This window comes from Perognathus longimembris, chromosome 28 (assembly GCF_023159225.1).
Source record: "Perognathus longimembris pacificus isolate PPM17 chromosome 28, ASM2315922v1, whole genome shotgun sequence".
NCBI classification, from domain to species: domain Eukaryota; kingdom Metazoa; phylum Chordata; class Mammalia; order Rodentia; family Heteromyidae; genus Perognathus; species Perognathus longimembris.
In genome coordinates this window covers 78589128-78612851 of record NC_063188.1, presented here as the reverse complement: position 1 = coordinate 78612851, position 23724 = coordinate 78589128, and the positions used below count along the sequence as shown (strand labels likewise).

The 23724-nt window shown below is 42.3% G+C and overlaps 1 protein-coding gene across 1 annotated transcript; it reads right to left on the bottom strand.

Annotated features, from left to right (window-relative positions):
* Positions 1-200: 200 nt before the first annotated feature.
* Uxt (ubiquitously expressed prefoldin like chaperone) lies at positions 201-7078 on the bottom strand. Its single transcript, XM_048335709.1, has 7 exons — positions 6956-7078; positions 6686-6792; positions 5175-5256; positions 4961-5028; positions 4615-4722; positions 492-555; positions 201-303 (listed from the first exon to the last, which is right to left on the bottom strand). The coding sequence occupies exons 2-7, from the start codon at positions 6781-6783 to the stop codon at positions 250-252; spliced, it is 474 nt and encodes a 157-aa protein (XP_048191666.1). The 5' UTR covers positions 6784-6792; positions 6956-7078; the 3' UTR covers positions 201-249.
* Positions 7079-23724: the final 16646 nt, after the last annotated feature.

Genomic DNA, 23724 nt, shown 5'->3' with positions numbered 1-23724 from the left:
AGGCTGCTAAGGCGATTGAAAAGTGGGCAAAGCATAAAATGCCAAATGCTGCCAGGCAACAATCTAGACACAGGGCTTCCAGGGTGATTTAAAGGTTCTACCCAGAAACCCAGTCTCCGGGTCTCCCAGTAAGTTTGTGCTTGGAAACAGGACAACTTGGCCACCATCAGGGATTAGGGGGGAAAGAAGGGTCATGTGACTCCAAGGCATTCAGGCTCTTTAATGTCTCAAGAGGGTAGGAAGTAGTAGTCAATGGTGAGCTGGCTCTGGGAAATTCTGCAGGCCTTGCAGTTCTCTCAGCCCCTGCAAAGGAGGATAAAAAAAAAGTCGGATACAGGTTAGGGCCAAGCTTTCCCCAGCTTTTCTAGGACTTCCCTTCCCTTGGCTCTTTTTTAGAAGGAAAATTAGTCCTTCTCTACTTTGGTTTTTTTCTCTTCTTCACCCTACATACATCTGGGAATAGAGTGGGAGTGGAATTGAGCTGCTCTCACCTCTAGCAACATGTGGATATGAGCCTTGATATTCATGGAGTCCTTGGTGAGGCTGTTGCTGAGCCTGGATAAAAGAAACAAGAAAGAGAACAGTGGGGCACACTTATGATTATGAGGATGACCCTTCATCATTTCAAGAACTGCCTACATCCTGGAGGACTGCCACTCAGACTAGCTACCACCTGAACTACACTGATTCAAAGGTAACAGAATGCCAACTTATGCTAGGCAGTTTTAAGCACTGGGGAGATAGACAGAGATAGAAGAAACAAATCTCCTGACCTTATGGAGTTCAGCTTCTTGCTGAGAGATAGATGACAGAACAAAATATATGGTATATCAGATGGCTGTTAAGAATAAGGAAAAACTGAACCATCAGGGAAGATAAGGAGTAGGGGCTTCAATTTGAAATAGAGTGGTTAGGATTGATTTCCCTGAGAAGCATTTTTTTGTTTATTTGTTTTGTTTTTGGTGCTAGTCCTGGGACGTGGACTCAGGGCCTGAGCACTGTCCCTGGCTTCTTTTTTGCTCAAGGCTAGCACTCTACCACTTGAGCCACAGCTCCACTTCTGGCTTTTATCTATTATATGTGGTGCTGAGGAATCGAACCCAGGGCTTCATGTATACGAGGTGAGCACTTTACCACTAGGCCATATTCCCAGCCCTGAGAAGCATTTTTTGAGGCAGGGTTTCATTATGTAATCCAGGCTGCCCTTGACCGACTGCATCAGCCTCCCAAGTGCTGGGATTACTGTTCATGTCCATGTCCATGCCTGGCCACTGAGAAACATATGAATAAAGTCTTACAGTGTAGTGAATACTGTAGCTACACTGGGGATGGGTATTCCACATGGGGCAACCAATACAAAGGCACTGAGGTGGCAGTGTGCCTGGCATGTTTGAGGCACAATCAAGAGGTCACTGTGGTTGCAGAAGAATAAGTAAAGGTGGCTTCTAAAAGGTGAAGGTAGAGAGATAAATAAGAGAGGCAGACTGTATATATATTAAAGATGAAACTTTATTAGCTGTAATAAAGCAATATTTTTCCATTACACTAATAATCCAGGTCGGTACAGCAAAAAGCCTACTAGATAAAAGAGTAGACACTGGGGGCTGGGAATATAGCCTAGTGGCAAGAGTGCCTGCCTCGGATACACGAGGCCCTAGGTTCGATTCCCCAGCACCACATATACAGAAAACGGCCAGAAGCGGCGCTGTGGCTCAAGTGGCAGAGTGCTAGCCTTGAGCGGGAAGAAGCCAGGGACAGTGCTCAGGCCCTGAGTCCAAGGCCCAGGACTGGCCAAAAAAAAAAAAAAAAAAGAGTAGACACTGGCAAATACCTCATTGTGAGCAAAATAAACAAGTCTCAAAATTTAAAATACATTAGAAAGGCCCAAGAATCCTGTCACACAAGAGATTCATTATAAGAACTGGACTTCAAGCAAACAGCCAGTAGTAGCTTATGACTGCAATCCTACTTAAGAGGCTGAGATCAGAGGATCACAGTTTGAAGCCAGCCTGGGCAGATAAGTTTGTATGTCCCATTAACCAGTAAAAATAAAGAAGTAGAGCTGTGGCTCAAGTAGTCGAGCACCATCCATGAGCAAAAAAGCCAAGTAAGCCAGGTTCTGGTGGCTTACACTAATCCTAGCTACTTAGGAAGCTGAGATCTGAGGATTAAGGTTCTAAGGCAGCCCGGGCAGAAAAGTCCATGGGACTCTTATCTCCAATTAACCACCAGAAACCCTAAGAAGAACTATGGCTCAGAGTGGTAGAGCACTAGCCTTGAGCAAAGGAGCTCAGGGACAGTGCCCAGGTCCTGAGTTCAAGCCCCACACTGACCAAAAAAAATAAAAAATAAAAAAAGCCAAGCAAGAGCATGAGCCCCTGAGTTCAAGTTCCAGAACTGGCATCAAACAAATAAAACCCCCCAAATGGACTAAATGGTCACCATTTCAGAATTTTACTGACCCTGATCAAGCTATTTGCTAATTGGAATGATCACTAAGGTTTAGAAATCAGTAGTGGTTCTCTAACACTGGAACTTGAAAAGATTTGAAGAGAACAATTACTAAACTCTAAGAGAAGAAACTGTAGAAGAAATGAATGTAGGAATAAATGTAGCCCAGGAAGAATTTTATACGAGTAGTAGTCACATGATGAGAGCCTATCTATCTCTGTGTATTCCTCTACCTAAGCCATGCTTGCTTCTCTTGGCAGCTTCTATACCATGCTAGACAGTGTCCCCTTTCCCAGGAATGCTCTTCCCATGGCTTGTGCACTCAGTCAGATGACCCAAATGTCACTTCCTCTGGAAGACTTCCCTATCTACATTTCAAATCCCTCATCCACAGTGCCAAATGTACTTCCCAGCTCCAAATCTAAACTTACCTGGAGGCTATCCTTTCTTTCCCCAACACTACCCACATCCACCTGCTTCAATAACCATTTTAATCTACTTTGAGTATGCCCTTACAAACTCCTTCACCAAACAGTGTCTACTCTATGTTGTGTAACAATTTGGTCAGCTGAGGCATAGACAAAATTTCTCCCTTTATTAAGCTTATAACCTGGACTGTCATGTAGCTCAATGGTTGAGTTACTGCCCAGCATACAAGGTCTTGGGTTTGAGTCCCAGTGGTTCAACAAATAATAACTTTAAAATGTATAACCTAATTGGAGAAAACAACAAATAAAAGAAAGGAAGAAAGAAAGAGAGAGAGAGAGAGAGAGAGGAAGAAAGGAAGGAAGGAAGGAAGAAAGAAAGAAAGAAAGAAAAAGAAAGAAAGAAAGAAAAAGAAAGAAAGAAAGAAAGAAAGAAAGAAAGAAAGAAAGAAAGAAAGAAAGAAATTACACTGTAAACCAGGCACTGGTATCTCACGCTTGTACTCCTAGTGACTCAGGTGGCTGAGATCTGAGGATTGTGGTTTGAAGCCAGCCCAGGCAGGAAAGTCTGTGAGACTCTCATCTCCAATAAACTACTCAGAAAAAGGCAGAAATGATGCTGTGGCTCAAGTGGTACAGTGCTATCCTTGAGCAGAAGCAGCTCAGGGACAGCATCCAGGCCCAGAGTTCAAGCCTCAGGACAGGTTAAAAAAGAAAAAAATTAAACTGTAAATATCAGGAGGTAATATTAACAGAGTAGGGGGGAGGAAAAGAAGGGGAGTCGAGTGCTAGAGGTTGATATTTAAAAGTTAGGTCACAACTGGGTGCAGGTGGCTGATACCTATAATCCTAGCTACTCAGAAGGCTGAAATCTGATTATCATAGTTGGAAGCCAGCCTGGGGAAGGAAAATCCATGAGATTCTTATATCCAATAAGCTACCAAAAACTTGGAAGTGGAGCTGTGGCTTAAGTGGTAGAGTGCTAGCCTTGAGCAAAAGAAGCTCAGGGATACTGTTCAGGCCTTGAGTTCAAGCCATGGGACCAACACACACACACACACACACACACACACACACACACACACGTGTGCACACACAAAATGTTAGGTCACAAAAAGACTAGTTGAAGAAATATTCAAGACAACAGAGAAGAAAGAAAGCCACATGAAACATGCCTTGCAGGTATACAGAAAGGTCACTGTATTTGTCATCATGTGGGATCATTCAGTATAGTGAGAGCATAGTTAGAGCAGGAAAACGACAGAACATGACACAAGAAATAACTTGTTTTATTGTTGCTGATTTACAGGCTGCAACCACATGGACCTGCTCATAATTGAATGTTTGTAAAACAGGATAGCCCCTCTAGAATGTAAACCTTCTAAGACTTTGTTTTGTACTCTTCCTCATTCCCACCACCAAGCTCAAAGAATATTGAACAAACAACACAAAAACCATTTACTGGGTATTAATTATGTGCCATATCTGGGGTGGAACTATGCATCCCTGCCTTCCTTCCTCAGCCATGAGGATGAGAGGAGATGGTTCCCTAAGTAACAACCCAGGTAGCCATGGGAAAGTGTGTTGAAAATGGTAGCATTTTCATTTGTGTTATGTGTGTGTGTTATTGTGGATGGGACTCAGAGCTTCAAGCATTCTAGGCATGTACTGTACCAGTAAGCTACATCTCTAGTCAATGTTGGTGTTTTTAGACACTATCCCCAAGCAATACACTTACTCAGTGAGGAGAGAGCTCTTACGATCAATGAACTTGAGTGCTTCAGCCAGTGTCAACTCCAGGAAAAACCCATATCCCAGGGCCACATAGATGCGTGAAGTATCTGAGCTGAGAAAAGAGGTCAGAGGAAGTATCAGAAATCTGTCTTACTATATAGCAAAGTATACAGTTCCTTAGAAGGGCAAGGATTTTGACCTATTTGTTACATCAGCAGCACCTGGCTCATATTCTAATGCAGCATAAAAGCATAGTGCTTGGTACACAAAAGATGCTAAAAGAATATTTACTTTATAAAGGAAAGGGGAAGTTGAACCCTGTGGGCTCAGAGGGGTGGGAAGACACTCACACCACTGTGTCAACGAAGAAGTTACAGCCCAAATCCACCTGCATATATAACTCCGAGTGATTAGCTTCCTGTGGGGCCAGGGAAAAAGAGGTAGGGGTCAGTTGTCAACTTCTAGGTCAGTTGACAGGTTTTGATCTGGGGTTTCTCTTCCCATCTCCCTCATTTATCCTGCTCCCCACAAATAAAAATGGATACCCTACCCAGAAGTCTTTACCTGGAGTCGCTCAATGACATTTTTCAGCTGAAGGTATGTGGCCAGCTGCTCATATACCTTGTCTCGATGGTCCAATACTTTCCTGATAGGATGAAAATACAAACTAATAGGCACTGCCCCTCTTGGAAAATTTCACATCATGCTCTAACAGGCATTCTAAGCCAGTCATGGAGTCATGCACTTGCAATATCAGAACTCAAGAAGCTGAGGCAGGAGAATCACAAGTATGAGACAGACTGGCCCACATAATGAGACCCTATTTCCAAAAAAAAACAAAAAAAAGACATTTTAGTGCTGATATTAAGTTTGGACTCTGGGTCAAACTGCCTGGGTGTACATCTGAGCTCTACTCTTTACTAGCTGTGTGGCTTCGCCAAGTAATAAACCTGTTTGGGACTTGGTTTCCACATTTATAAAACAGAGATGACAGTATTTCTTAAGAATCCTTAGAATCATGTTTCCCACAATGCACTTAGAAGAATGCCAACTCTTTGTCATTATTATATTCTCCAAGGCCTTATGCCAATCAGAATGGCCCACCCTCAACCTTGAAATATCCTCCATCTTTTAGGATTCTCACCAAGTCCTGTTTCTGAACATCTGCTGAGATTAATTCCAGCAATAACGCGTGTTTTTTTTTTTTTTTTTCCCACTACTGGAACCTGAACTCAGTCATGGTTGGCACTCTACCACTTGAACCATGAGTCCAGCCCAGGTTTATGATGGTTATTTGGAGATGAGTTCTTGTGGACCATTCTGCCTGGGATGGCTCTGAACCACAATTTTCCAAATCTCAGCTTCCCAAGTAGCTAAATTACAGGTTTGAGCTATCAGTCTGTCTGCTTTAAGTCTCCACAATTCATGAGTCTTTCTTGTGTTTCATCCATCAGTTAAATTCTATTTTAAAAACTATTTTTTGCTCAAGGCTAGCACTCCATCACTTGAGCCACAGCACCACTTCCGGCTTTTTGTTTAAGTGGTGCTGAGGAATCGAACCCGTCTTCTTCATGCATGCTAGGCAAGCATTCTACCGCTAAGCCACATTCCCAGCCCCAAAATGTATTTTTTAAAATAAGGTCTCTCCCTATAATCCAACCTAGTCTCAATTCTCTTGCATCAGCCTCCTGAGTGGTATCTGTGGCCACTTGGCTTCTGCTACATTTTTTTTTTTTAACATGAACACTTTTAGAAACTTCAAACCACCAAATGTTACCTGTTACAGATAGGAAAGTTTGTAAGGTATAGAATGGCCAGGTAGAGTGCGCTGTGTTCACATGGCCAAGCCAGAAGACCTAAGAACTCTGGTTTTGGAACGTCAGCACTAACCTGCTAACTAATATCAAAGGCCGTTCTGCTAAGAACATCCAGTTCCACCCTAAGGGCACTCCCGATGTCACCCCCCCCCCCTTCGTTTGCTTTGCCCACCAATCCGAAGGCTTGGCCCTAAGTCAGAATGCCCAACCCACCATGTGGAATGTTCCGAATGCCCCACCTCCCGCGCTGTCCCTTACCGCAAGTCTCGCTGCAGCACGTCACTGATAAAGGCCTCGTAGCGCAGCACTTTCTCCCCCGTGGCTTCCACAGCCCGGCGTTTAGGGGGCGTCGCCATAATGGGCTCCTGGGGAATGAAGAGGAGGGGAAGACCCACATTAACCGCTGGTTTTATCCCTGCCCTTTTAACATTTGGAATAGACTTGTTCGGCTTATGATTGGGGGTTCCGCGTTCTTCCCATCCCAACTTTGGGACTTATTGACCCGGGACACCCACAAGCACCCCTTACCTCAGGGCCGCCGGCAAAAAGAATTGTTGGCGTGAAACGCGGCTTCCGGGTGGCGCGGGTAAATGACGTAAGGCTAACATGCTGGCCAACCAGATAGCCGCATGAGACAGGGGACGTACCGAACGGAAGAAGAACGACCAAAGGGAAGGGGACAAGGCGGGACTTTACGGAACCGCTGAGGTCGCGGAAGACTGTAGAGCATGGGAGCCTCGGCTGTGTAGCTGTAGAAAGGCCAATGGTGGACTTCGAAAGCGGCGCTTGGAGTCTGTGGGGACTATGTATAGCAGGTGGAGGTGCAGTATAATGAGCTTTGGAGGGATTGGGGGCTGAGACAGGACGCATAGATGGAATTAGGGCGCGGACATGAAGTACTCATAATTTAAAAAGCAGGACCTCTAAACCGGCCAGAATTCTTGCTGGTTTTCAGCTTGGGGGCGTGGCTCAATAGACCTCCCCAGCAAGGTTGGGGGGGGGGGGGGCGATCCTGAGTTCTAATTCCTAATACTGCCATCAATCAATGACTTGATTATTACCCTAGTCTGCAGGGAAAGATATATTATTTTTCTTTTTATAAAGGAGGTTTGGGTTTCACTCCCCGTGATGGGAATCATTTGAGCACTTAAATATTTTTAAATGGCTGGGCGCCAGTGGTTCACGCTTGTAACCCCAGCTACTCAGTTGGCTGAGATGTGAGGATTGAAGCCAGCCCGAGAAGCCTGAGAGCTGAGGGTCAGGATTTGAAGCCAGCCTGGGCAGGGAAGTCCTCGAGACTCTTTAATCACCGGAAAAAAAGCTGAAAGTGAAACAGCGGCTCAAGTGGTAAGAGCACTGCCCTTGAGCAAAAAAGCTCAGCAACAGTGTCGAGGCCCTAAGTTCAAGTCCTAGCACCAGTACAATTCTTTTTTAAGTGAAGACAGACTTACTGAAATTCCTTTTTGATGATTTCTGTGCTGTGACTAGCAATTCATAACTGGAGCACAAGTGGAGACTGGCAAAGTTCTATGTCTAGTGGTTTCAATAGTAAAATGGACTGTTGCTGCAGTTCTCCATGGAGAGTCTGTTAACCTGTAGTTAGAAATAGTCTCTAGTTCCTGTTTCTGTGGGGATTTTTTGCTAGTGGAGATTGAACGCCTCAGGATGGGCAAGTTCTCTACCACTTGAGCCATGCTGTGCCCACTCAGTCCTTTTCTTTTGAGTTTGTTTTTCAGGTAGGATCTTAGCTAACTTTGTTTTCAGCTGCCTCAAACTGTCATTCTCTGTTTGCTCCCTAGTAGCTGTGATAACAGGTGTGTATCACTGTCTGGACAATTCATATGTTTTTATTTAAGCCCATAAATTTTCAATGAATTTGTTTTGTATATTCCTTTATGCACTAGATTTTCAAATAATATCCATGAAGGCCTGAGCCTGGAAGAGAAAGGGGATGTTAGGATCCCCTAAATGCTGTTCTCATCTGAAGACTATAGGGCACTCTTACCAAGGATGTCTCCCAGGTCATGTATGATATATTGTGTGTAGAGCAAGGTTTTGTGTGTATATGGGTTTCCCTCTTAGATGCCCCAAACCTGAGCAAATCAAATGTCTTGCCCTTAGACCAGGATACTTGGAGACATTGAGTTACTTTTCTTTTAAATCTCATGTGTGATTAAAGTTACATTTCATGTGCCTTAACAAATAATAGGTAGTTGGGAAAATATTACCTAGTTAATCTATACCACGTTTTGTGAGAAGAGAGAAAATATCTATTGGGTGGAGAGAGCATTGTTCTGATGTGTTGGGAAGGGAATCTGTCCAAGTCTGTGAACATTTCACAAAAACATTTTTGCTTAAATGTTTCCAACTTTATATTTTTTTTGTGTGATAGTCCTGGGGCTTGAACTCAGGGCCTGGACACTGTCCCTGAGCTTTATTGCTCAAAGTTAATGCTACACCACTTAAGCTGAAGTTCCACTTTCAGCTCTTTTGGTAATTAATTGGAGATAAGAGTCTCATGGGCTTTCCTTTCCAGGCTGGCTTCAAACTTTGGTCCTCAGATCTTAGATATTGAGAATTAAGATTAGAGGTGTGAACCACCAGCACCTAGCCCTTTTCTCTTTTTTAAGGTCCAAAAAGGAGAGTCAAACTTGGTACCTGTTGCTTTTGCTTACTGGCTAGCTCTCTACCATCTGAGCCATGCTTGCAACCCTAGCCCTTTAATTTTTATTTTATACCTACAGAAGTTATTAGTGAATCAACAGAATCTTCATTCAAATTCACTCATTGGGGTGGGGTGGGCACTTTTGGCTCACACCTGTAAAATTAGCTATTCAAGAGGAAGAGATATAAGGATCACAATTCAAAGCCAGCCTGTGCAAAAAGAAAGTCTATGAGACTCCTATCTCCAATTAACTACCAGAAACCTGCAAATGGAGGTATAGCTCAAATGATAGAGCATCAGCCTTGAGTGGAAAAGCCAAACAAAAGTGAGAGGTCCATAGCTGGGTACCAGTGGCTCATACCTATAATCCTAGTTACTCAGGAGACTGAGATCTAAGGATTATGGTTTGAAGCCAGCCAAGGCAGGAAAGCCTGTGAGACTCTTATCTCCAATAAACTATGAAAAAAAGCCAGAAGTGGAGCTATTGCTCAAGTGGTAAAGTGTTAGCCTTGAGCAAAAGGAGCTCAGGGATAGCATCGAGACCTTGAGTTCAAGCCTCTGGGGCCAGCAAAAAAAAAGAGGTCCTGAGTTCAAGTCCCAGTACTGGCACTAAAGAAAGCACAAAAAGGAGCTAGGAATATAGCCTAGTGGCAAGAGTGCTTGCCTTGTATACATGAAGCCTTGGCATTGATTCCCTAGTACCACATATATAGAAAAAAGCCAGAAGTGGCACTGTGGCTCAGGTGGTAGAGTGCTAGCCTTGAGCAAAAAGAAGCCAGGAGCTGTGCTTAGGCCTTGAGTTCAAGCCCCAGGACTGGTGAAAAAAAGAAGAAAGCACTAAAGGATTATTATATGAAACTCAAATTTCAGTGTCTGATAATAACTTTTTGTGAATGTGTGTGTGGGCTAGAACATGGGGCTTGGGCACTGTCCCTGAGCTTTTTTGCTCAAAGCTAGTGTTTGACCATTTGAGCTACATCTCCACTTTTGGCTTTTTGGTGGTTAATTGGAGATAAGAGTCTCACTGATTTTCCTGCCTGGGTTACTATAGTAATTCATCTATGTATTGTCTGTGACTGTTTTCATGCTACAGTGGAGAGTTGTATAGTTGGTAAAGAGATAAAATGACCTAGAAATCCTAAAGTATTTAATACCTGGAATTTTACAGAAAAGATGCCAATGCTGGTGTCTCACACGTGTAATCTAAGCTACTCATGAGGCTAAGATCTGCGGTTAGCAGTTCAAAACTAGTCTAGGAAGAAAAGTCTATGAGACTCTTATCTCCAGTTAACCACCAGAAAACCAGAAGTGGAGCTGTGGCTCAAAGTGGTAGAGCACTAGCCTTTAGGGAAAGAGCTCACGGACAGTGCCCAGGCCTTGAGTTCAAGCCCCATGATTGACAATAAACAAACAATGAGGCCAAGGCCAGCACTCTAACATCATGTCATTCACCAATGCAGAGGTTTCACCTGTAACCATTCAGGTCTCTGGCTTCTACCTGTAAAATGTTACCTGACTAATGGTTGGAAATTTTTGGGTTTGTGCTTCAGAGCTGTACAGACACTGACCTATTTCCAGCCAGAGTTAAGAGTTCAAGTGTATCTGTTACGCCTTCATTTGTATTTTCTATCTCTCAATCTAATGCTTTTTTTTCTGTGAATCCTAGGTTTTAACTCATGGCCTGGGCATTTTTGCTCAAGGCTAGCCCTCTAAAACTTGAGCTACAGCTATGCTAACAGCTTTTTATTGTCAGCCCTGGAGCTTGATCTTCAGGCCTGAGTCCTGTCCCTGGTTTCTTTTTGCTCAAGGCTAGAACTCTACTGCTTGAACCACAGCACCACTTCTGGCCTTTTCTGTTTATGTGGTGCTGAGGAATCGAACCCAGGGCTTCGTGCATGCTGGGTAAAAGCACTCTACTGCTAAGCCACATTCCCAGCCCATGGCTTAAAAAAATATTAGCTTTTTTTGGAGATAAGAGTCTCACTGACTTTTCTGCCCAGACTGTCTTTCAGCTGTGATCCTCATATCTAAGTCTCCTGAGGAGCTAGGATTATAGGTGTGAGCCACTGGCAACTGGCTCAAGAAGAGAGATATTTTTGTTCTAGAGATCCAAAGCTAAAATCTGTTCTGTGGCCTTCTGGCTGGCAGAGTCCAGAAGCAGCACAGGATCTCATGTGGCAAGATATCAGGAGCATGCATACTTTGGTGCTGTTTAAATAATAGCTGATCACATTGGAATGAATTTTTTTGTTTCCACTCGGTCTTCTCCCACTAACAATCTCTTTCATTATTTTCATTATTATTATTATTATTATTATTATTATTATTATTATTAGCTAGTCCAGGGCCTTGAACTCAGGGCCTGAGCACTGTCCCTCAGCTCTTTTGCTCAAGGCTAGCACTCTACCACTTGAGCCACAGCGCCGCTTCTGGCTTTTTCTATATATGTGGTGCTGAGGAATCGAACCTAGGGCTTCATGTGTACAAGGCAAGCACTCTTGCCACTAGGCCATATTCTCAGCCCCAAGAATGGCCATTTTTTTAAAAAAAAATAGTCTTTCCAGTTAGTCCCAGCTGGCCTCGAAATTTTCCTGTCCCAGCTTCTCTGAGTGCTAGGATTGCACACATGTGGCACCATACTGTATCATCCAATCAATTATAAGAGATCATGATTTACACAAAGTTACCTATCAGGCACTTCATTTAATTTTCACAGTAGTTCTTACACCTAGCTGTTAATATTATTACTCTACCCATATTTTTTGTGCTGGTCCTGGGGTTTGAACTCAGGGTGCAGTCCTTGAGCTTTATTTACTCAAAGCTAATGCTCTACCAATTGAGCTCTGCCTCAATGTGTGGCTTTTTGGTGGCTAATTGGAGATACAAGTCTCATAGACTTTACTGCCAGGACTGGCTTTGAACTGGAATCCTTATTTCCCAGCCTTCTGATTAGCTAGGATTACACAGGTGTGAGGTACAGGCATCTGGATATGTTCTACCCATTTTGCAGATCAGACAATAGGAGTGTAGTGATCTTAAGTCATGTGTCAGAAGTTCATAAAACTAGCAAGGAGGTTAAGGTTCAATTCAGATCTCATGGTTCTGAGTTTGACACTGTCAACCACTTTATAACCACTCTCACAATCTCAGCCACACTCATACTCTAAAGGATCAACTCCTAATAAACATTATTTTAGTGTCTTGTTCTCTTCAAAAGTCTCATGGGGTTGCCACTTTGCATGTGTACATTTAGGGCAATCAATGTAGCTGAACCTCTTTGGAAGACTATAAATGTACACTTCCCAATTCCACAGATGTGAGAGCAAGTGTCCATCAGTCTTCTATCCACTGTAGCCTATTTATCATTAGTCACTTGGATTCTGAGAACCAGAGATCTACTGACAAATTAACCAAACACTGAAACAGTGTGGAGTTCTTTTATTTATGTATTTATTTTCTGTCTGTCATGGGGCTTGTACTCAGGGCCTAGGCACTGTCCTTGAGCTTTTTCTCTTAAGGTAAGAATCTCAAGGACTTTCCTGCCTGAGCTGGCTTAGAACTCGGATTCTCAGATTTCAGCCTCCTGAGTAGCTAGGATGACAGGTGTGAGACACCCATATCCAGCTATGGCATAGACTTAATGATAATTCACATTGATTGCAAGTTACTTTTCCAGGACAATAATTACCTGGCTTGTAAAGGTCCCTGAAATAATCCCCAATACAGGCATCCAGCAAGTATTTTTGCTATGGTTTGGACTATTGTTCTTCCCCTAAAGTTTCATGTATTAGAAATTGAGTTTCCAAAATTTAAGCTAATAACAACTTCCTTCACCCAGATGAGAAAAGACAAATCTTGATTTCTTTTCACTAAAATTTTCTGTAGTGAGCATTCCTTTACAGAATATTGGGTCATGGGCTATCTAACACTCAGCTCATGGAAATGTAAAATCAGCTGGTTAGAGATGTGACTATTTAGGGCCTACTGGCCTAAATGAATGGACAGAATTTTATATTTATTGACCTGCATGCTTTTTCTTTACCCCAACTCATTCCTTACATGTAGGCTCAATTGTTTTCAGTATTGGGTTACTGGTTCCACAAAAGCCAGAGAAACAACTTTGTAGTAATCAGAATGTTACCCAACTGTATATTGTTTACTTTATTGTAAATAATGGTGAACAGTGGTCAATAAATAGTTTTATATTCCTTTAAAAAAAAGAAATTGAGTTTCCAGTGTGATGGTGTGTGAGGTGATGGGACTTTTAAGGAGGGGGGCATAAAGGAAGTTTTAGGTTACTTGAGTGTGTCCTTGAATGAGATTGCAGAACTTCAGTGTCTCTTGGGCTTCCTGTTTGAGGATGTTATCACTTACCACTACAACTTTGCTGGAATCATAAATAGGAGGATTGTAGTCCAGGAATAAGTAAAGTACTTTATTTCAAAATAACAATTGCAAAAAAGGGATGAAGGCAAGGCTCAAGTGATAGAGCATCTGCCTAGCTAGTGCATGGCTCTACAAACACAAGTATCTCAACAACAAGGAGAAATAAAAAAAGACAAGGAAATGACTGAGGGTTGGAGATGTAGCTCAGTGATAGCGTGCTCACTTGGCATATTTAAGATATTAAGTTTTATCCCTAACCCTTTAAGAAAAAGATGACATTGGTGTGGAAAAAGGAAAAATAAAGTAGTTGATTACTCCATAGACATGAGACGCAGAAATTACTGCAAGGCCAGGTGCCTGTGGCTTAGCCTGTAATCCTAGCTACTCAGGAGGATGAAAGCTGAGGATCATGGTTCAAAGCCCACCTGGACAAGAAAATCCATGAGACTCTTGTCTCCAATTAACTACCAGAAAAGCCAGAAATGGAGCTGTGGTTCACATAGTAGAACACTAGAGTTAAGGAAGAAAGCTCAGGGACAGCACTCACACTCTGAGTTCAAGCCCCAGGAATGGCACAAAAAAATCACTGCAGGACCAGCCAGGGAAAAGAAATGAGCAAACAGTATACCAGTATTACAATTTCCAATCAAAAGAAAGGCTATGAAGTAAAGGGAAGCATGATGAAGAACTTAAGAGTGTTGGAGGGGCTGGCAATATGGCTTTTGCTTAGCATGCGTGAAGCCCTGGGTTTGATTCCTCAATAGCACATAGAAAAAAAGAGTGTTGGAGCGAGCCAGAGAAGAAATGCCTCTGAGGAAAGGACATTTAGGTGGATGTCCAAGATGCATCACTAAGGGGCCAGAGCATCTTTGGCCCAGGCAGCTAGATCATGGCTATGAGGGTCCTGCTCCCTGCTCATTTTGACAATAGATGGTGTCTCTGGGCTGGAGCCAAAGATTTTCTTGCACCATTCAAGGGACAACACTTTTCTCCAGAGAGACTCTCTCTCTTTCTTTCTCTGTCTCTCTCTCCTTCTCTCTCCTTCCCTCCCTCCTTCGCTCCCTTTCTCTCTCTCTCTCTCTCTCTCTCTCTCTCTCTCTCTGCTAAAGCAGATACATACCTAACATTTAAAAATTTCAATTAACTATTTTCCAAAATAATTACATAATTAGTACTTCTGCATCTACACCAAAAGAAAAAGTATGACTTTAACATTAATTAATCCCCATTCATCCCACTTTGTTGCCCTACTCCCCACTCCCTCTTTCATTCTCTCTGGTGGTACTGTATACAAAAATCCTAAATATTGTTCTTTATATTAGTGGCTTGTAGATTCATATACGTGTGTTGTGCTTTATTTATTTATTTTTTATTGGTATTGGGAATTGAACGCAGGGCCTTATGTTCTCCCTTACTTTTTTTTTCTCAAGACTGGTGATCATGGGCTGGGGATATGGCCTAGTGGCAAGAGTGCTTGCCCCGTATACATGAGGCCCTGGGTTCAATTCCCCAGTACCACATATATAGAAAATGGCCAGAAGTGGCGCTGTGACTCAAGTGGCAGAGTGCTAGCCTTGAGCAAAAAGAAGCGAGGGACAGTGCTCAGGCCCTGAGTCCAAGGCCCAGGACTGGCCAAAAAAAAAAAAGACTGGTGATCTATGTTCTATGCCTTATATAGTCTTTTAGGATTACCGCTTTCCCCTTTAATTTTCCTCTATATTGCTAAGCACTGTCCTATTTCACTCTGACTCATTTTGCTGCTCTAAACAGAAAGTCATAGACACCTAGGTTTCTTTCACAAGTATCTCTTGGATTTAGTACTAAAACTACACTTACTGGATTTTGAGGTACGTGAATATTCACTATGAGGGAGTGAAACCAAGCTTAGAGAGACAAACAGCATGTTTTCTCTCATATGCAGAAGCTAGATTGGAAATACATGGGGACATAATACATTATGAAGTACTCTAGACATTAACACATACTGAGATGAAAGGAGGATACTCTTAGGGGAAGAACACAAAGGCACAATTCCTATGTGTCTATAATCATACAAAATATTAAAACAGATTCCAGGAAATGGACGGGAAAGCAAAAGAAGGAATAGTTCACTATTCCTTTCTGTACTGGTACCAGAGTTGCTACTCAGGGATTTGTGCTCTGGCTTGGCTTTTTTGCTCACAGCTGGTATTCTACCATTTGAGCCAGGCCTTTAGTTTTGAATTTTTTTGCTGGTCCTGGAGCTTAAACTCAAGGCCTATGCACTTCCCCTGAGCTCTTGTGCTCAAGGCTAGTACTCTTATGACTTGAGCCACAGTTTGCACTTCTAGATTTCTGGTGATGAATTGGAGATCAGAATCTCACAGACTTTCTTGCCTGGGCTGGCTTTGAACTATGGTCCTCAGATCTCAGTGTTCTGAGTAGCTAGGATTACAAATGTGAGCTACTGGGTACTGGATTCCAGTATGACATTTTTCTAGTTAATTGAAGATGGGTCTTCAAGATTTTTCTCACTGGACCGGCTTCAAACCTCAGTCCTCCAGGTCTCAGCCTCCTGAGTAGGTAGCATTATAGCTGTGAGCTACTGGCTGATTTGTGAGCCATCTAGAGGATTTCCATCCTTCCAATCATGCAAAGAAGATTTCAAGGGTCCATATACTCTGACTCTTGCTCTTATCAAACAGTCTTGCCTTTTTATTTTTGCTGGTCTTAAGGCTTGAACTCTGGGCTTGGGCTCCTTTTACTCAAGGCTAGCACTCTACCACTTGAACCACAATGCCACTTCCAGCCTTTTCTGTGATTAATTGGAAGTAAGAATCTCACAGATTTTCCTGGATGGCTTTGAACTATGATCCTCAGGTCTCAGCCTCCTGAGTAGCTAAAATTAAGGTGTGAACTACCAGCACCCCAGCAGTCTTGCATTTACATTTTCTTCTAGCTATGGGCTCTGTTGTTTCTTCTCTGAAGCAGATTTACTTTTTCCAGCTGCTTCTATTTTTCTCATTTATTTATTCAACAAATATTGATAAAGACCAGGGATTCAGAAGAAGAAAGGCAATCTGGGATAATCAGAGCGAAGGCAAAAATAAACAGTATAAAAGTCTACCTTGCCATTCAAGATGTGACAACAGACATAGATTAAGCCAAATGTAAAATAAGCAGCAAACATTTCTCTAGAACATTATGGCTATAATGCCATAGAGAAATTTATTATGAGTGACTATTTTTCCAAGTAGGGTCTCCTCTTTTTTTTTTTGCCAGTCCTGGGACTTGAACTCAGGGCCTGAAGGCACTGTCCCTCGCTTCTTTTTGCTCAAGGCTAGCACTCTACCACTTGAGCCACAGTGCCACTTCTGGCTTTTTCTGTTTATGTGGTGCTGAGGAATCCAACCCAGGGCTTCATGAATGCTAGGCAAACACTCTACTGCAAAGCCACATTCCCAAACCTCCTCTTTTTTTGACTTTTCGGTTTTGGTACTGGGCATCAAACCCAGAATGTTGCACTCCTTTTCATGGTACTGAGGATTGAACTCAGAGCCCCATACTTGCCTAGATAGGTACTCTACCACTTGAGCCATGCCTCCAAATAGAGGTTCCTTGTGGCAGTACTGTAGTCATTGGGAAACTTGGTTTTCTACCATCAGAAACATTGCTGTTTGAAATAATATATCAATAAGGATATTCTTCTACTAAAACACAGAAAAGCAAGCCTTGATTGCCAACCCAGGTGCACAGCTCTAGCTATGAAATTTCTAGACATAAGATCATATGTCTACCTTAAGTGTTTCCAAGGTAACAGTGCTCTGGGTTCACTTCACAGACCAGCCCTGCCTGGTGTTCCTCCAAACACTGCTTCACTTAAATCTCATCTGAATTACACTATTTCTCAATAGCCTAAAGGATTTCAAATTTTTCCTTTGTTTAGTGAGTTGCCACATTGCTTCTCTGGTGTATCTTATTGATAGATGAATCTGTCAAACTACAAATTAATTCCTGATGGTCTTAGGCCAATTAGCGTAGGATATGTCTTGTATTCCAGTTTGTTAGATCCAGGCCCATAGGGGTAGATGGAATGAGAGCTCCAGAACGTCTACATTTCAGCCTGGACCACGTCCTGTCAAAGCACTTTTCTCAGCCAGGTGCTGGTGGCTCATACCTACAATCCTGGCTACTGAAGAGGTTGAGATCTGAGGATTATGGTTCAAAGCTAGTTGGGGCAGAAGAGTCCGTGATACTCTTATCTCCAGTAAATAACCCAGGAAAAGCCAAAAGTGGCACTGTGGTTCAAGTGGTAGAGTGTTAGCCTTGAGTACAAAGTTCAGTGACAGCACCCATGTCCTGAGTTCAAGCCCCAGGAGGGCAAACAAAACAAGAAAAAATTATTTCTTAAGCCAAGTTCCAGGTGCCTGTCATCCTAGCTACCCAGGAGGCTGAGATCTGAGGTTCCTGGTTCAAAGCAAGCCCAGATAGAAAAGTCCACGAGACTCTTTATTTCCAATTAACCACCAAAGAACCTTAGAGACAGAGCCCAGGCTCTGAGTTCAAGTCAGAGGGTCAGCACAAGTGTGCGTGCATGCACGCGCACACAATTACTTTTACCACCTTAGGATTTAGGAAGGCCTCAGCAGGACACAAAGTCTGACTTCTATTCAGAAGATTCCCAGGATTCAAACATACTGAAACTTGACCTGCAGCTTGAACTCAAGACTTGGGAACTGTCCCTTAGCTTTTTTGCTCAATGCTGCAACTCTACTACTTGAGCCATAGCTCCACTGTGGCTTTATGCTAGTTAATTGCAGGTAAGAGTCTCCCAGACTTTTCTGTCTAGGCTGACTTTGAACCTCTATCCTCAGATCTTAGTCTGCTGAGTAGTTAGGATTACAGGCATGGACTTTTATTATTAGATGAATGGCACAAAAGGACAGGGGTGTCTCTAGAATTCCACATTGAAGGTAAAAGGTACAGTAAACTGACTGAAGGTCAGAACCAGTCTTATATTTAAAACTGCATTTGCTGGGCGCTGGTGGCTCATGCCTCTAATCCTAGTTACCCAGGAGGCTGAGATTTGAGGATTTCGGTTCAAAGCCAGCCCAGAAAGGATACTCTGTGAAACTCTTATCTCCAGTTAACCACCAGAAAACTGAAAGTGGTGCTGTGGCTCAAGTGGTAGAGTGCTAGCCTTTTGCTGAAGAGCTCAGGGACAGTGTCCAGGCCCAGATTCCAGACCCATGATGGACAAAAAAATTTGCATTTGCAAAGTAAGGACATTATTACTATGTCGATAGATTTTACTTTTTGTGGGAAGAACAGTGCTGGGCAATTGAACTCAGGACTTCCGTATGTTAGGTATGTGTTCTATCACTGAGCCACATCTCAGCCCTTGAATTTTTGAGTCAGAGCCTCTTTATGCAATTCAGGCTGATCTTGAACTTACTATATACTAGACCAGGGTGGCTTCCAAGTTTTGATCCTCCTGCCTCAGCTTCCCAACTGTTAGTATTATAGGCATGCCCCATTACACTAGTTTTCATTTCATGAGGGAATTTTAAAATGGTGGATTTTCTCTTTCTGTGTGCTGGTACTGCCATTTGAAATCAGAGCCTTAGTGCTGTTCCTTATCTTCCCACCACCACCCCCCATCCCTTCTCAAAGGTGGCACTTTACCCCTTGAGTCACAGCTCCACTTCTGGCTTTGTGCTGTCTAATTGGAGTTAAGATTTCACAGAATTTTTACCTCGTTGGCTTTGAACCAAAATCATATCTCAGTCTTGTGAATAATTAGGATTACATGTGTTTTCCACTAGTAAACTGGCAAGTTTTTACTGATAGAGCATTAAAGATATATGAAAATTATTATTGGCACATAGTTAGTTGAGGTAGACAGAGGGGAAGATGAAATGGATTATGGGCGCATTCTAACTCCACAGCCACACCCCAATTAGTAGAGCCCCTTTTGTGATGTCTTAGAAGGACCGAAAACACTTTTCTATTTTTCTAAGAGGCCCTCAGCTTGTCGGAGGGTATTGCATAGATTTGTAGAGTACAGATTAAGACTCCTTCCTTCCTGCAGTGAGCCAGCCCAGAGAATCCTCTCCTCCTTTGCTCCCAGCTGCCAGTTTATACAGCCCCACCATCCCTGCTGGGTGAGTTTTGTATGTCGTTCGTACGGAATCCACTTCCAACATGGCGTTCCCCATGGAGCACGTCATACCTGGGCGCCGCCATGTTCCGTGCTTAACAATGCTGCTGTGGGGGCTCCAATTTCCTAAATGCCTGTACTCATTAACAACTCTGGGCAGACGCTTAGCTTAGCTTTGCGCATGCGTAGATCATCCTTAAAGCCTCAGTGAAGCCCCAAATCACGAAAAGAGGCGGTCCTAGGGTGGTGACCGGAAGCAGCGGCTAGATAGTTGTCAAGCCTCAACTCAGTGGGGAGGGATAAGGAGATGATGAGCAGCCCAGGAGGGTGAGTGCTGGGGGACTCCGGGATCCTGGGTAGTATAATTTGTCTAACTTGAGTTGGATAATTGGCCCATTATTTTTCAGGCTATTTTCGAATGTCATAGGGTCTTAAAGTGAACTTTAAGACCAATTTAAGACCCACTGGTTTGTTGCACTATTTTCAGTATTTTAAAGAGTTAACTATATCTTTTACCGAGGAGTCATTTGAAAGTGTGGTTTCCATCACTTGAAGTTTTTATTATTTTTATTTCTGATGCACAGGGTCTTGAAAAGTATCTCAGGCTGGCCTTGAACCTGCCTCAGCATCTTGAGTGTTGGGATTACAGGCTGGAGCCACCAAATTTGGCTTCTTAAATTTATCATTTTAATGGATTTCTAATCTTAGTATTATGTGTGAGGAAAAATGCCTACATTAAGCTTATTCTTGAAATAAGAGATTTATGGCCTAATCTGTGGTGAATTCTTAGCAATGTTCTGCATTTAGTTCAAAAATAGTGTTTAATCATGTTGATTGTGTCATGCAAAATTTAGAGCTTTTAAAATCTTCTTCCATTACTGAGAGATTCTCCACTGTGATGATAATTTGTTCTTTTCTGTTTCCCTTTGTTAATGATACATTGTGAGTTAATTTTTTGTATAACATGAGAGATTTAAGTCCCCACATGCTTATTTGCCCATGGATGTCCAATTGTTCAAGCCCCACTTATTGTAAACATCCTTCCTCTAGTGACTTACTTCATATCTTTATGAAAAAATAAACTGGCTACACTTTTGTGTGGGCTCTTTCTCTGTTCTCTGTTCTGTCTCACTGATCTGTATGTATGTCCCCATGTCAGTAGTTCCACACTGTCCTCATTACTGTAGCTCTGTAATAAGTCTTGAAATTGAGTAGAATAAGTGGGCTGGGACATATCTTAATTGATAGATCAAGCCCCAATACTCCAGGTTCAATTCCAGAGCTACAAAAAGAAAGAAAAAGGAGGGAAGGAGGGAAAAAGAGAAAGAAAAAAGAGATTGGGTGAACTGATTCCTTCCACTCCATTCTGTTTCCAAATTAGTTTGCTGTTCTGGTTCCTTTGCTTTTCTATGTGCATGTCATAATCTTTCAGCTACCTACACATCTTCCTGGGGATTTGATAGGAATGGCATTAAAGCTACTTATCAACTTGAGGAGTGAGTGAAGAGAGGGGAGAGAGAGAGATTGAGAGAGAGGGAGAGAAAGACAGAGTATGTCAGTACTAGGGCTTGAACTGAGAGTCTTGTGCTCCTGCTCTTTTTTTTTTTTTAATTCTAGGCTGTCACTACCATTTGAGCCACACCTCCATTTCTGGCTTTTTGCTGGTTAATTGCAGATAAGAATCTCATGGATGTTTCAAAGCCCAGGCTGGCTTCAAAATAGGATCCTCCTGAGTAGCTAGGATTACAGGCCTGTGCCACTGACACCTGATCCTGTGTGTGAGTATCCTAATATGATAAAATCCACCCAGTACACGGTTCGGGCTGGGAATATGGCCTAGTGGCAAGAATGCTTGCTTGCCTCATATACATGAAGCCCTAGGTTCGATTCCTCATTACCACACACACAGAAAAACCCAGAAGTGGGCACTGTGGCTCAAGTTGGCAGAGTGCTAGCCTTGAGTAAAACGAAGCCAGGGACAGTGCTCAGGCCCTGAGATCAAGTCCCAGGACTGGAAAAAAAAGTGCATGGTTCAGTGTGTTCTAGTGTATCCAGAATCTGCAGCCTTCACCACGATATAATTTCAGGATTTTTTTTTGTGCTATTACCAGGGCTTGAACTTAAGGACTTGTGTTTGTTTGGTTTTCTTATTCACAGCTGGCCTTCTGTCACTTGAGCCATACCTCCAGTCCAATATTTTACTGGTTAATTGGAGATGGTGTCTCAAACTTTTCTGCCTAGGTTAGCTTTAAACTGAGATCTTGAGAACTCAGTTTACCCTTTCTTAATAATGTTTATGTATTCAGTGCCTGTACATCTCTGTTACTTGATAAAAATATAATTGTGGAAGAGGATGTGAGGGAAAAACTGCAAGAGAGCCAGGGAATGGGTGACATTGTCTAAAAAGTAATGCAGTCTTTACCTGACTTATGTAACTGCAATCCCTTTGTATATCACATTGTACCTTGTTTACAATGTACATTGTACATTGTTTACAATAACAATGAAAAAAGCATATAGCATCAGAAAAAAAGAGCATGATTGTATATATACTGACATATATATTGGGATTGAATCCCAGCTTTGAGTATTTTTTCTATTTCCAAGGTTTGAACTCAGATCCTTGAGATTTCTTGTCTTGCATGCTCAGCTGGAGCTTTACTACTTGAGCCTCCTTCTGCCTATGCTGAGTTCAAACTGTGATCCTCCAGATCTCAGCCAACTGAATACCTAGGAATACAAGTGTGATCCACCAACACTTAGCAGTTTTTTGTGTGCCAGTACTAGTACTTAAACTCAGGGCCTAGACACAGTCCCTTAGCTTTTTTGCTCAAAGCTGTTGTTGTAACACTTGAGCCACAGTTCCTTTTTTGGCTTTATTTTGCTAGTTAATTGGACATAAGAGTTTCACAAGCTTTCCTGTCTGTGTTGGCTTCAAATATCAGTCCTCAAATATCAGCCTCCTGAGGTTTGGGAGTATAGGCATAATCCATCAGCACCTGGCTCTCAGCAAATTTTTGAGATAACTTGAACATTTTTTTCAAGTTGCTATTATTTTTCTTATTGTATGTCCCTTGTGTTTCAAAAAGCCATATTTAACTTTTTTTTTGGATTGCGGTTTGAATTCTGCTAGGCAGGCATTCTACCACTTGTGCCATGCCCTAGCCCAAGCAGTTTTATTTAACTTTTTATTCTAAGTTCCTAGTCATATTTTCAGCCTCTAAGCAGGGACATCTTTATTTTAGCCTCAATATGTTAGCAACATTGTGTTATATAAGGTTGGTTGTGGATATGATCTTGGAGTCAGGAAGACTGGATTTAACTTGCTGCTACTCAACCTCTATTTCTGTATACATAAAAGGGAATAATACTTATATAATCAATACATAATAAGATTGTTGTGCAAATTATGTGAGACACTTGCCTTTGAATCTTACATAGTTCCTAATATAGGGTGAGTTTCCCTTTTCCAAGATACCCAGAACAGGATGTTTTTGGTTTATGGAGTGTTTGTGTACATAATGAGATAATCTCGGGAATAGACCCCAGGTGTATATACAATATTCATGTGTGTGTTCTTTATACCTTGTATGCTCAATCTGAAGGCAATAATATTTTAGGATATTTGTGTTTTGACTGTGATCTGTCACGTGTGGCATTGTGTCAGTACTCAAAAAGTTTCGGAGAGCCAGTGCTGGTAGCTCATGTCTATAATCCTAGCTACTCAGGAGGCTGAGACCTGAGGATTGTGGTTCAAAGCCAGCCTGGGCATAAAGTCCATGAGTCTTTTATCTCCTGTAAACTACACAGCAAAAGTGGGAAGTGGTGCTGAGACTCAAGTGGTAGAATGCTAGCCTTGAGCACAAAGAGGCTCAGGGACAGCACCCAGGCCCTGAGTTCAAGCCACAGGACTGGCAAAATTTAATAATTAGAAAAAAAATACTTGGACTTTGGAGCATTTTAGATTTGGGATTTTTGGATTCAAGATGCTCCACTTGTATAACAATCCTCACTGGTAACTAAGTGTTAAATATTTCCACTGTGCCAGCCCCATGCTAAGTGCCCTATAAACATCATTCTAATTAATTTTCACTACCACTTGAGATA

What these genes read in the sequence shown, in the direction of transcription:
- Uxt (XM_048335709.1), bottom strand. Translation starts at nt 6,783, where the DNA reads ATGGCGACGCCCCCTAAACGCCGGGCTGTGGAAGCCACGGGGGAGAAA. An exon ending in GTGCTGCAGCGAGACTTGCG is followed by an intron (nt 5,257 to 6,685) that starts GTAAGGGACAGC and finishes TCATCCTATCAG; the next exon opens with GAAAGTATTGGACCATCGAG. An exon ending in ATATCCACATGTTGCTAGAG is followed by an intron (nt 304 to 491) that starts GTGAGAGCAGCT and finishes CCTCCTTTGCAG; the next exon opens with GGGCTGAGAGAACTGCAAGG.